The sequence below is a fragment of the Phodopus roborovskii genome, unplaced genomic scaffold, assembly GCF_943737965.1.
Source record: "Phodopus roborovskii unplaced genomic scaffold, PHOROB, whole genome shotgun sequence".
Taxonomy (NCBI): Eukaryota; Metazoa; Chordata; class Mammalia; order Rodentia; family Cricetidae; genus Phodopus; species Phodopus roborovskii.
Window position 1 is genome coordinate 10,704,194 of NW_026126448.1, and position 13,330 is coordinate 10,717,523.

At 49.0% G+C, this 13,330-nt stretch overlaps 1 protein-coding gene across 3 annotated transcripts in view; it reads right to left on the minus strand.

The window, feature by feature from the left end:
• Nucleotides 1–9,550: 9,550 nt before the first annotated feature.
• Kcnq4 (potassium voltage-gated channel subfamily Q member 4) overlaps nt 9,551–13,330 on the minus strand; it is a 50,718-nt gene continuing 46,938 nt past the window's right edge. For all 3 annotated transcript variants that reach the window (XM_051188681.1, XM_051188682.1, XM_051188680.1), the window contains 3 exons: nt 12,284–12,415; nt 10,798–10,927; nt 9,551–10,423 (listed from right to left, as the gene is read on the minus strand). In XM_051188681.1, the coding sequence (XP_051044638.1) occupies nt 10,211–10,423; nt 10,798–10,927; nt 12,284–12,415 (475 nt within the window). In that variant the 3' untranslated portion in view covers nt 9,551–10,210. The remainder of the gene's footprint in view (nt 10,424–10,797; nt 10,928–12,283; nt 12,416–13,330) is intronic.

A 13,330-nucleotide genomic window follows, 5' to 3' on the forward strand; every position in this document is an offset into this window, starting at 1 on the left:
AGATCTGAATGTGCCTGCCCCACAAGGGGAGCTGTGGAAGATTTCACACATAGACTTTCAGATTTTGTAGACCACCACTCTAATCGATAGGTAAACAGTGCATCATAGGAACCAGCCTGTTTTTTGGTGGCCAGAAGTTGCTAGGCACATACATGTTCCATGCCTGTGGCATGGTTAGGACTGAGGCCACCTCTGCATTCATACCATTTAATATATGGGATTCCAAACATGTGTTATAACATAGGTTCTAACTCTAAACAAATAAGGTTTTAAAAGATTTACTTTTTTATTATTATTTTGCTTGAGACAGGGTCTCCCCATGCAGCCTTGGTTGGCTTGGAACTTGCTATCTAGACCAGTGTGGCCTGAAACTCAAAGAGATCCATCTGCCTCGGCCTTTGTGCTGGGACTAAAGTGCCACCACACCCAAAGATGTGTATTATTTAATTGTATATAGGTGTATGTATATGTGTGCACATGTGTATGTGTGTATGCATGTGTGTATGTATGTGAATATGTGTGTACATGTATGTGTGTATGTGTGTGTTTGTGTATATATGTATATGTGTGTATGTGTGTGCATGTGTGTATGTGTGTGCATGTGTGTGTGTGTGTGTATGTGTGTGTCTTCACATGACATATACATATGAGACAGGGTGCTGGGCTAGGGCTAGAAGCTGGAGTTACAGACAGCTGTGGGCCACCTGATCTGGGAACCAAACTCAGGTCCTCTGGAAGTGCTATTAACCGCTGAGCCATCTCTCCAGCCCCCAAATGAGCTTTTTAAATGGTTGGCTTTCTGATGTCACCCACAGCAACCCTCAGCCCCTGAACATCTTCAGAAAGGTAAACTAAACACTTCTCCAGGTGGGATGGGAGGTTGTAGCTCCCAAAGCTCACATGTTAAAGTTCTAATCCCTAGAACCTGAAAATGAGCTGTATTTGAAGACAGGGTTTGAAGGAGGTGACAGTCCCTGTGGGGTTGTTATGGGCTCAAGGGCCACATGGATAGTGTCCTTAGAAGAAGGGGAGGTCAGAGGCACCAGACACTCAAGAATTCAGGGCTCTTGTGTAAACAACTGAAAATACTGCAAGCCCAGGAAGAAAGCTGAGAGCTAATCCTGCTTATCTCTGGATCTTAGACTCCCAACTTCCTGAACCTTGGGGAAATAAAGGCCTGATGCCAGCTGCCAGGTCTGTGGCATCTGCTTTGTAGACTAACTCACCCACGTGGCAGCCTTCACAATCCCGTTGCCCACAAGAGGTGGGTGGCAAGGCAAGGTGTGCTCTCCAGCTTCTCAGGGAAGACAAAGATGCTATTTTAACACGGGGCCTGTCAAAAGAGTATGATGTCATCTCACTTAAGAAATATGCGGTATGGTAGTCAGATATGGTTGTCATTGCTCTGCAAGAGTATGAAAATTGCAACATTTCAGAATGCCATCCACATGAGCTGAGCCCTAACATGTTGCAATCCCAGGCTACTTGATACAGCTGAGCCTGGAGAAGTGTCTTCTTGTGTGCTCTGGCCATGAAACAAAACAAGACAAAAAAACCCACTCTAGCCTACAAGAGGATGAGAAGCCTTGTGGGGTCAGATAAACAATCCAACCTGTGGGCCAACTCCAGTACATGAAACACTGGATATAACACCATCTTAGGTTATCATCCTGGCCCAGTCTGTTGTGGTAACAAAATACTTGGTGCTAGGCATCTTATAAAGGAAGGGGGCTTATGCAAAAGAAGGACTCAGGGTTTTGGATATTCAAGTAGTATTGGCATCTACGCTGGTGAGGGCCTCACTGTAAATGGCATCGTGATAGGGGGAATGTAACACATGACAGGGTTAGCTGCTTATGTGAGAGGGTTTGGGAGGCTCCCAACTAATTATAATTAGATCTGGAAGGAACTAACCCAATCCCAGAAAAACCTTCATTAATCCCTTCTGAGGGTAGTTCCCTAGGACCTAGCTGCTTCCCACAAAGACCCACTTGCTAAAAGGTTCTATACCATTTCTATGTTGCCGGTGCTAGAGGGGCTTCCAGTATATGAGCCTTTGGGGGAGGGATTCAACTCACAGCAAGCAACCAGCCTCAGGCTAGATGCCAGAAGATTACAAGAACATTAGTGATCCCAGGTGAGGCCAGAAAGACTGCTCAGCTGATTCCAAAACGGAACTGCTGAACCACAAAATCAAGAATAAATAAAGCGATTGTTGTTTTAAGTCATTAAGAGTCACGGTGCGTTTGTTACATAGCAATAGATAAATGACACACCAAGCTAAAAATTGTATGTGCTCTCAAGGTGATGGTAGTTCAGGGACTCCCATGGCCACCTGCAAACTCTCCTTGCTGAGCCAGACAAACCTAGAAGAGAAACAGCAAACAGCGACCTATGCTTTGGGTAATGGAGCATCTGTTTCCCCCAGGGCCTGGATGACCCTGGGGCTGTAGCTCATCCCCCTGTGCCTATTCATCCTGCATATTGTGCTGAGCCAGGGTCTGACGTACAGCAGGTGCCCAACAGGCATTTACTCAATTAGTGAAGCGCCACGGGACTTGTTCAGGCTGCTAACATCCTTGCTTGGATGCTTGTAGCAGTCGCCTGACTGCCGCCTCCCACACCCACTCTTGTTCCCAGAAACCCACCTGACACCATAGAAAGAAAACTTTTTAAAAGTACAAATCTACCCCAGTGTGAGCCCTAATGGAAAACCTTCAGTTCCTGTTTCCTTGGAATGATTTACGAGCCGCAAGTCCGTGAATGTGATTCACGTGTACCTGTGGCAGGGACTGAACCCAAGGCCTTACACTAAGCAAGTACTCTAGGACCAAGCTACAGTCCCAGCCCTAGGGTTTTTGAGACAGCCTTGCTATGTAGCACAGGCTAGCCTCTAACTCCCACCTGACTTTGCCTTCCCAGGGCTTGGATCACAGGCATGTAGGGTCATATCAAACTCTCACAAGTTCTCAGTCCCCAATTCTAATGTCCCATCTGTACCTCCCTCCCTGAGCAGCTCCCCTCCCCCACTCTCCAAGCCTTATCATGGGGTTTTCTTTCTGTTTTTTCCATTTGCCACACTTTCTAGTTCTTCTGGGCTTTTCCACATGCTAAACCCACTAGGTAGATCAGTCTCCAACAACACTAACAACCTCATTCCCATGCTTGGCTAAATCCCATTCACCCTTCAGGGTTCTTGTTTGTTTGGCAATGTTTGTCTGTTGTATGTTTAGAGGGGTGTATGTGAACCTTGGCACAGGTGTGTCCCTCTGAGGACAATGTGAGTTAGTTCTCTCCCTCTACTCTGTGGGTTCTGGGATTGAAATGAGGTCATCAGGTTTGGAGACAAGTGCCTTTACCTACTCTTTCTCTCTCTCCCTCTCTCTCCCTTCCTTTCTTTCTTTTGAGAAGGAGGGGCAGGTAACTATGTAGCTCAGGTTGGATTGGAACTCACTTTGTAGACCAGGCTGGCCTCAAACTCATAGAGATCCACTGGCCTCTGCCACCTGAATGATCAGTGCCACCATATCTGGTCCTACTGAGCCATCTTGCTGGCCCTATTTTTTTTTTTGTTTTTTCTTGTTTGCTTGAGATAGGATCTCATGTAGCCAAGACTGGGCTTGAAGTCACTCCATAGCTAAGAATTGAATTTCTGATTCTGCTGCCTCCACATCCCAAGAGCTGTGATTATAGCTTTTCCTCTTTGTGCTCCATTGTCCATTTTGTCTGGATTAAGAGTTGACCAGAAGTATGGGTGGACACTGACTTATGGGCAGTGGGTGTCAGTTGGATTGAATGGTCCAGGATTGAGGAAGCATAGAACTGGGGGACTATCGATAAGGAAGACCAGAAGAGGTATTCAGATCAGTTTTCAACCCTGGAATAAAACTCAAAGACATTTGTGTTTCAGAGAAAATGTTACTGCAAAGTACTCATGGAAGAAGAGGCTCTCAGTACAATATGGAACATTCTGTGGCTAACAACCCGCTTTTCTCCCGGCCTTCCCTGTGTGCTATCTCAGACTATCCATGTACAATTCAGACACAGTGGCCAGAACTCGGGCTGCAGATGCATCACGTGGACTTATCTCACCAAGACTGATGAGGTCAGCGCCGACACATCTCACTTGTTACCAGCAGAGGCAAGCATTAAAGACCTAACACGTCACCCCTCACAGTGGGTCCCCAACACCGGTGTCAGGTGGGTTCCACTGCACACTTCATATGGAGGGGCGTGGCTTGGCCTCACCCACAGCACAGAATGTAAGGTTCTGGGAAGACAAGGAGGTAATGAGAATGGCCTGATTCATACTTATCACCCTTAGTATCAATTCCTGTGGCTACTGCGATGAGACACTTTAAACTTGGTGGATTGACACAACACCAACAGATTCTCTCACGGTTCAGGGGGAGGGGCAGAAGTTCAAGGCCAGGGTTACTGGGTCTAAACCAAGGTGTGAGCACACTCCCTCCCACACTAGGGGAGAATCCATTCCTTGACTTCCAGCTGGGGGCTGCCAGCGTCCCTTTGCTATGGTGGTATCTTCCTGCTTCTGTGTTTGTCCACAAGTCACCTGTTCTTCTGGTATACGGTTTCCCTCTGCCTGGCTCTTAGGAAGACATTCATGGGCCTGGAGGTGTGGCTTAGTGGTTGAGCGCTTGTCTGGCATGAGAGGCCCTGGATTTGATTCTCAGCAGCACCAACGCCACCTCATCAAAGGAAAAGAAAAAGTATTTGTAATCACACTCGAGGTCCATAACAAAGGACAAATTTCTCCTGTCAGTATTCTTAATTTCAGGCTGCAATCCCAGCACTAGGGAGGCTGAGACAAGAAAAGCAAGAGTTTGAGGCTTTAGGTCAGAGAGATGGCTCAGCGGGTAAAGGTGCTTGCCACCAAGCCTAATGATGTGGGTTCAATCCCCAGGCCCCATGGTGGAAGGAGAGATATGACTACTGTAATTTATCCTCTGACTTTCACATGTGTGCTGTGGATGGGGCATGTGCATTCCCGTATGCATACCTGTCATTTTTTAAAAGCCTTAAAGAGTTCTGAGACCACCCTGGGCTACACAGTGGGACTGCCCCTGGGAAAAACACTGAACAAACAAATCCTCAATTTAATACCCCTCCCACCCTTTTCCTTATGGGGTGACAGTCTACAGAGATTAGAAATTCCTTTGTTTGGTGGCCATTACTCAACCTACTACACCCACTTACCAAACTTGTCATTTTGGCTCTTATAAGCTTGGCCCCTGCTACACTTGAAGTCTTTATCTCTAAGAGAAGGGATGAGTTTTCATCCCATTTGACCTCCTCATGCCACATAACTGGCAATCAAAGGAAGAGTTAACGCCCTGGCTGCATGGACTGCTCCCTACAAGGGGAAGCTGAGGGGCTACACATCAGGGCAAGACAGGTTATGTCTGGGGTCCAGGGGATGCTCTAAGGTCCCTCCAACAGTCAACACTCTGACCTACGTGTCTGTAAGTTCTGCATCCATAAGTCCAACAAACTGTGGGGACAGATGACAAGTAGATAGATAGGTGGATGGATAGATGATAGATAGGTGACTGATTAACAGATGGCAGGCATATAGATGGTCTGTAGATAGAGTAGATGGATATCAAATATAGATGATAGATAGATAGATAGAAGACAAGTAGCTAGATAATTGCATTTATATTGGCCATGAACAGGCTATTCTTTCATTATCACTCCACAAACAATATGGTATAACAACTATTTCATATAGCATTTACACTGTATTTGGGGATTATAAGGTAGAGGTGATCAAACCATGTAGGAAGATATGTATAAGTTATGCTACATTCTTTTATAACGAAAACTGAATTTCCAGTTTTAGTCTCTGTAGTGGGTCCCTCAGCCAACCCCCATAGTTATGTTACTTCCACGGCCAACAATAAAAGTTAATGGAAAGCTATGACACCCAAACCATGCATGACCACTAAGGATTCAGACCCTTCAGAGATAATTTAGGTCACTTCACCATGCAGAGAACCCTAACCAGGGACTAGAAAGGATGGGTAGGAGTACTGACTGCCATTGCAGAGGACCTGGTTCCCCAGCAACCACATGATGGCTCACAATCATCTGTAACTTCAGTTCCAGAGGATCCAACACCCTCCTGTGGCTCTAGGCAAGCATGTGGTACATGGGAGCACACAGGCAAAATAACCATACACAAGAAATAAATCTTTTTTAAAAAACCATTAAACCCTAACCAATGGAGGGAGTGGGAGAGAACAAAAAAAGGGGGTAGGTAAAGATTAATAAATTATATACCAGCCATTGCACATTTTGGATAAAGAAACGTGTCTTTAAGAAAGACCAGTTACCACTGAGGGGGGAAAAGTCTATAGTAGCAACGCATGCCTTCTTCTTTGCTTGGGATGTTGTGGCATTAATTTTTTTTTTTGCTTTTGTTTTTCAATAGCATTAATTTCTTCCTGCACCTCCCCCCCCCCCCATTTCATGAACTAAAGTTCCCTTTAAAAGCCACATCTGTGTTGAAGACTGCAAACTGACTGGAACCCTGATTGTGGAGTTTGGAATGCTGCCGATCAAGAGCCACAATTATCTTGTACTATCTTTAGTCCCCTTAATCTAATCGCCATTTATCACTGTTATGTTTTGAATGTAAATGCTCTGCGCAAGGCTTTTACTTTTGAATACTTGGTCCAGAGGGTGGCGCTGTTTGGGGGAGTTGTGGAGTTTTTTGGACAGAGAACCTAGCCGACAGATGCACATGGCCACAGAAGCAGAGCTTGCGAGTTCTGTGCTATAGGTTATTAGACCCCAGCTTCCAGCCTGGGGCCTTTGGTTACTGCTCTGACAAGATATAAAAGCCATGTGCTTCCAAAGCCATGAACTCAGCCAAGCCCCACCAGGATAGGCTACACTGTGTGAGACCATGAGACATTTCCCACCCCTCCCATCTTTTAAGTTGTTCTGTCAGCTGCAGTTAAAAGATGAGAAAATTAACTTATACAGTTGCTGCTCTCTGGGCCGGGAAGTAATTCCATTGGCAGAGTACTTATCAAGCATCCATGAAACCTTAGGTTTGGTCACTAGTCCCTTATAAATTGACTGTAGTGGAGCATCCTGGGGGGTGGTGGTACGAGCATCAGAAAAATCAAGGTCATTCTTAGCTATGAGTTTGAGACCAGCCTGGGATTCATGCAGCCCCAGGGACCGAAGTGGGGAGGGGAGAGGGGAGAGAACAGGGGAGGGGGAGAGAAAGGGGAGGATGGAGAGGGAGTGGGGAGAGGGAGATTGAGAGAGGAAGAAGGAGGAAGAAAAAGAAAGTTGTGGTTGTTAGGTAAAAACTTTGGAAACTATCATCTCCAAGCTCTAGTTTCCACCAGTTCAAAAGTTAGGAATGTCATCAGATCAAATGTGAAGCCTCTGCAAAGATGTCCCCGATTCACTGGTTCCCATCCACCTGCTGTCCCTAGCGATGTATCTGATAAACGCATTGATTTATGTCTGTCTTTTGGTCTATGACTATAAAAGTTCATGTAACTGCTTCCACAATAAAGATGTCACTCAGGGCAACCTGAATTTGTATTCCTGAGCCATGGTCACTCATACTTGGCTCAGAAGAAGCCCTTTTTCCCTTTGGAGCAAGAGTGGTCCTTTTGTGGACAGTCTCCTGAAAGACTGTAGTGTGAGGTCAGTGCTTGGTTGCATGTAGGGTTGCCACTGAATCACAGTAGTTAACACCATCCCAATAAGGGTTGTTTGGCTAGTTCCTGAAGATGGATGCTTTTGTTAGACTGAAGCTTGGGATCTAGAGAGATGGCTCAGTCGTTAAGACTGTGCACTGCTCTTCCAAAGGATCAGAGTTCAGCACCAGCTTTGGGGGAGGGGGGTTGGAACATCTACCCTCCAAGGAGCACTTGCAAGCACATACCCACACAGACCTGCACATAAAAATAATACATCTAAAAATAATACAAATAAAATGTTTTTTTTTTTAAGGCTGTGTTTTTCCCTTTTGCGGGGATAGAGAAGGATCTTGTTTGTGTAAAGCATAGCTTTGTCTCATTTAGTGGGAGACAGTCATATGGCTGTGGGATATGAGTGGGTTGGTGTGTAGGGTTATTGACTGTTCAGGGGGGGTCTGTGGTCATCATTAAATTCCAAGAGTTTCTGGAATGACTTTAACAAAAAGGAATAGCAGGAAAAGATCAGCTGTGAGGAAAGCCGAGCAGAGGGGTTAGCATGTGTTCAAGCACCTAGATTTACCTGTCTATGAAGTCAAATCTATTCCCCTAGATGCTTTAGTTATCTGGAATAATGTGTCTTTTCTTTTTGCTTGAGCCGCATGGAGTTGGGTTTTTATGTTTTAGAATAATTCCAAATCTTGTTTCTACCATCAAATCAGGAGCCTCAGCCCTCAGTCACTAAGCACAACCAGGACCAATCACTTCCTACTGAAAACTTTAATGAAACCAATAAGTTAATAAGTTAACAAAGTGAGGTACTTGCATATCTGAGAACCGGGTTGGTGGGGGAGCCTCGATCGTGGGAGGGGGGAGGGCTTCTTCCCATGTCTCCTTTGGTCACAGGGTAATCTTATTCTCCAGCCCCTCTCCACAGCTCTGTCTCTGAGGGGGTGGAGTGGCTCTCTGGGGACAGCGCAATGCAAGTGAGGCGAGCCAGGATGGGCTCCATCCAGGGCATGATGGTACATGCAGATGGTTGGGCAGAGATCGGGCACCATAGGGCTGCGCAAGATTCAACCCAAGCCCTGTCACTGGTACATGCAGGTCCCAGTGTGAGATGCAGACATTCAGCCTTAGCCCCTTCCTCGTTCCCAAACACCCCCAGAGTGTTATCATCCGTCCACCACCCCTCACTGTCTTGCCACCCACACTGGCTTTGCAGAAGAGGGACAAAGAGTGGGAATCCAAAGCTGGTGCCGGGGCCTGCGGTGTTTGGGCCTTTGTGACAATATGCAGTGCTGCCAATTGGAGTGAGACAGTAGAGCAGAGGCCAGTGCAGGTGACAGCCAGTTGCAGTTGGGGTAGCACTGGATTGTGTGTTCTTTCTGGGACTGGGAAGAAGGCGTGCTGGGGGGGGGTTCTCTCCAGTGGTGTGTATGATCTGGAGGCCTAGGCCTGAGTTATGCTGTGGGACACCAACGCAGTCCTCAGGGCAGCTAAAGGACTCCTGAGGGGAGCAAGTAAAACACTGAGGCTGGGCCTGGGGACATACAGAGATGCTCCGATGCTCCATTTCTTGCCCAGGAGACTGAGTGGCTTTGTGTTCACGCCTCCAAGTGTGTGTGGTCCTGTGTGTCACTATGTTAGGCATTCTGCTGGGGAAATAAAAGGGGCATCGTGTGTCCCTGGTGGTGGGCCACTGTCTGGTTGGTTTGGGCAAAATACAAGAACTTGTGCTGACTGTCAAAGCTGCCTGGAAGACCAGTAGGAGTGGATATCCAGCAGCAAGGGGGAGACTCTGGGGTGACACCTGAAAGGGGCAGAAAGACCCAGGTACTGCCCTTGGGGGAGCACAGGGAGACTTAGGCCCCATGCTAGGTGGGGGATAGATGATAAGCCAAAGAGTGGAGGTTGGGTATGGCCAAGCAGCCTGAGACCAGCTACTGCTGGGGCCCATCTCCCAGTGGGGGAGGGGCAGAGGAACCCCATGGGGGTCCCCCAAAGTTGCATATTTAACATAGTTTGCATATATGGTGCCCATCTACCTTATGGCAGAGTCCTGTGCTTTGTGGGCACCTGTGGGGGCACCTTGGGCCCATCCCCAAGTGGGGCAGGGCTTGGCAGGAGGGTTTCCCTGCTCTGCCTGGAAGGGCGGGCCTGGAGACCTCACCTTGCATAGCTAGAAGCTGGTTCAGGGACCAGGGCCCCAGCGCCCTGTTCCCATTCCCGGGACAGAGCCCCTGCCAGGCAGGCCATATTGAGCCTTGATGGAGCCGGCAGGGTCCTGGAGTGTCCAGAGGCCTCTAGTCAGCCATTACAGTAGCCTACCACGTGGCCTGGCATTTCATGCTCCTGGGGCGCTGGCCTGGCTGGCATCGGGTATCTTGCCCACTCAGACAGCTCAATACTGTGTATGGCCTCTCTCCCTGCCAGGGAGCGAGTTCAAGTAAAAGAGGAGTCCTAGAGGCCTCGGGGTGAGTCCAAGGGGCAGACCGAAGGCTGCCCAGCCCCCGAGAAGCCCTTCAGTCCATGTTGGTGCTGACTGAGCGAGAGATGCTGAGCGTCTGTGCTGAGACAGAGATGTCCTCGTGGTCTACAGGGCTGTGGTAGTCCGAGGTGATGTCGGGGTCAAAGAGCGGCACTTGCACGGTACCCAGGCTGGCCGAGGTGCCAGAGCGTAGGCAGCGCGAGTAGAAGCCCAGCAGTAGATCCAGCTTGTGCTCAATGGACTGGACCTGGAGGAGGGGGCAAGGAGGGGCGAAGCTAGAGGTGGTGCTTGACCCAAGGATGGGGCACCACTGGGGTAGGGATTGGTCTGGACAGAGCAGGGACTGAGCTCAGTGGGCGGGGCTACATAGGAGGCGGGGCTTGGAAAAGGTAAGCATACCAGGTAGGAGGCTTGGTTAGGACTGGCTTACCCCATGGGATCATTCAAGAATGAGTGGGCTTTCTTGGAGCTTGGGCTTGTTTGTGGGATGGAGCTTGGCCAAGCAGAACTCAACATGTAGGCCCTTACTAGGGCCTCCAGGGGCCAAGACTCTGTACTACAACAGAGCTGTACTCTTGACAGCTATTTCAGCCATCGGGTGGAAGTCCTTCCTACACTCACCTGCTTTTCCACCTTGACTACGCGCCCCATCATGCTGATTTCATCCACTGCCTCTGTTTCCGAAGGCCCCTTATCGCCCTTCTCCCTAGTCTTGCGGTCCCCAGGCCCTCGACCAACGATTTGGTCCACTCTGTGGAGGGAAAGTAGCAAAGAGGCTGCTTCACACCGCGCCTCCCTTCCACAAGAGCCCTTGGTTGACAGCTGACAGGGAAGACAGACCACTCTGGTGGGAAGAGGCCACTTCCCTGCCCAAGGGAGACTGAGGCTGGGAGACACCAGCCTTTGCTTTGAGAGTTCTCCAAATAACAAGCAGGGCCTCCAAGGTGAGAAATGACGGGCTGGGAAAGGGAATGTTGGGCTGGGAAAGGGAATGTTGGAAGATGGACAAGGCCAGAGCCAATCCCACCCTATGCAGGACTTTCACTGCCGGCAGCCCTGTTTCCTTTCCTTTTGTAGCCACTCTAGTCAGGTTTCCCCTCCCCCGAGTGAGCTCCATGTTGCTGGATCAACTCAGTCTTTATTTACTTAACCTAACAGCAAAGAGCAGAAGAGGTCACATCTGATCACTCTTTCTTCCCACACATAATACTTGTTCTTTTTTTTTTTTCTCTCTTTATCTTTTACTTCTTCCCTTTCAGACAGGGTCTCTTGTAACCTAGGCTGGCTTTGAACTCTCTAAATATCGAAGGCTGAACCACTGATCCTCCTGCCTCTAGCCTCCCCCGCCCAAGCCCCCAGTACTATGGCTGTTGTTGAGACTGGGCCTCCCTATGTTGCCCTGGCTGATTTGGAATTCGCTATGCAGACCAGGCTGGCCTCAAACTTACACAGACCACCCGCCTCTGCCTCTCCAGTGCTGGGATTAAAGGTGTGCGCCACCATGCCCCACCTTGACTGTTATCTTTTGAGTTAATGAATGAACACACAGTGAGAAAGTGGGGGGCACACGAGAAAGGGAAGCTCCAGGCAATTTGGGACTTGATGTAAAAGTTCTTCCTTAACCCTGGACCTAGGGGACATGCAGGATTCTAGAGGCAAGAATGGAAAGGTAACTTCACATTGCAACTGGCGAGAAGTCAGTGGCTACTGTAGGCCAGTCACCTCAGGACCTGAAGACAGGCATCCTAGGGAAACTGTCAAGGCCTGAATACAGACTGGACTCTCCCAGAGAACTATAACTGAGGTTGTTGTTTTGTTTCTCCGCTTCCAAGCAGCCTATCAACTGGGATCTTTTGGTCTGGGTTTGTTTTCTCATTTCTTTGTTCTTTTGAAGCAGAATCTCATAGCCCAGGCTAGCCTAGAACTCATGGTCCTTCCGGCCTGTGAGATTACAGATGTAGGCCAGTAAGCCTCCTGGAGGACCTTGCTGACCTGGGCAGTGCCCCCACAGAGCACAGATGACTTGATACATTTTAGCCTTCTCAGCTGGGCCAGGACCCACCCTCAACTCGCTACCCAGCTCCCTTCTCACAGCCTGCATACCCACCGAGCTTGCAGGCTCTTGATCCGCCCCAGCATGTCCAGATGCCCTGCGGAGTATTGCTCGATAACGTCCTTCACATCATACGGCCGCAGTGTCTCCTTGAATTTCCTTTTGGCTACCAAGAACTTCAGAATCCTGTTAGAGGAGGGGATCTCTGGCAGATTCTCTTGTTCCATCTGCTTGGACCACTTCAAACACTCTCTGCTGTGTCCCCCTGGCCTCCTTACCTACCCACCAGGCTCCCCTTGGCCCTGCAGGCCCACAGACTGGCTTGGTGATTTCTCCTACGCCTGCCTCTACAGTCCCATTAACTGAGGAGGCAGGGAATGGACTCAATGTCTCTCAGCCCAGTGGGACATGGAGCTTCTAGAACATCAACTGCTGCTGCTGATACTTGGCAGTTGTGTGCAGTGTCTTGGACAACCAAAGAGAGTTAGACTCAATCCCTGGCTACAGAGAGCCCAGGTCTAGCATGGGAGGCTGGGAGGATGTGTGCAGTGGAGAGGAGACAAGAGCCATATTCAAAGAATTGGAAAGGAGATCTAGGAACCATGAGAAGGGAGGGCCTCGGCAGGCAGAGCCTTAAGTGGTGCTTTCCAGCCCAGGGCAAGAGGAAAGGAGTTTCCCAGAAACAGGCTCTGAGAGGCAGGAGCAGGAGAAGGGAGCCAACCCCCCGGGTTGTGGGCAGTGTGAGAAGACAGGCCTAGCTAGCTGTGACTAAGGCTTGGGGTGGGGACTGCACAGAGAAGGCACAGGGCTGGGGAGGAGCCCCCACTCTGCTTCAACATGCTTGCTCTGCCAGCTTCTGGAGAGAATGTATTGGGATGCTCCATGATCTAGGCACAGAGACCAGTTCTTAGGATGGGCCTGAGCTGGGAAGGGTCAGTGGGATGGAGGGAGGAGACAGATTTGAGCAACATAAGCCAGACAAGAGACTTCCAAGTCCAAATTTAAGTTGACTCCTATGGCTGACAGGGTAGGTAATGACATCAACTGCCTGATTTGGGGAAGTGGGCTGAAGAGCAGTTTGGGGGTGTTCTCTCTCTCTCT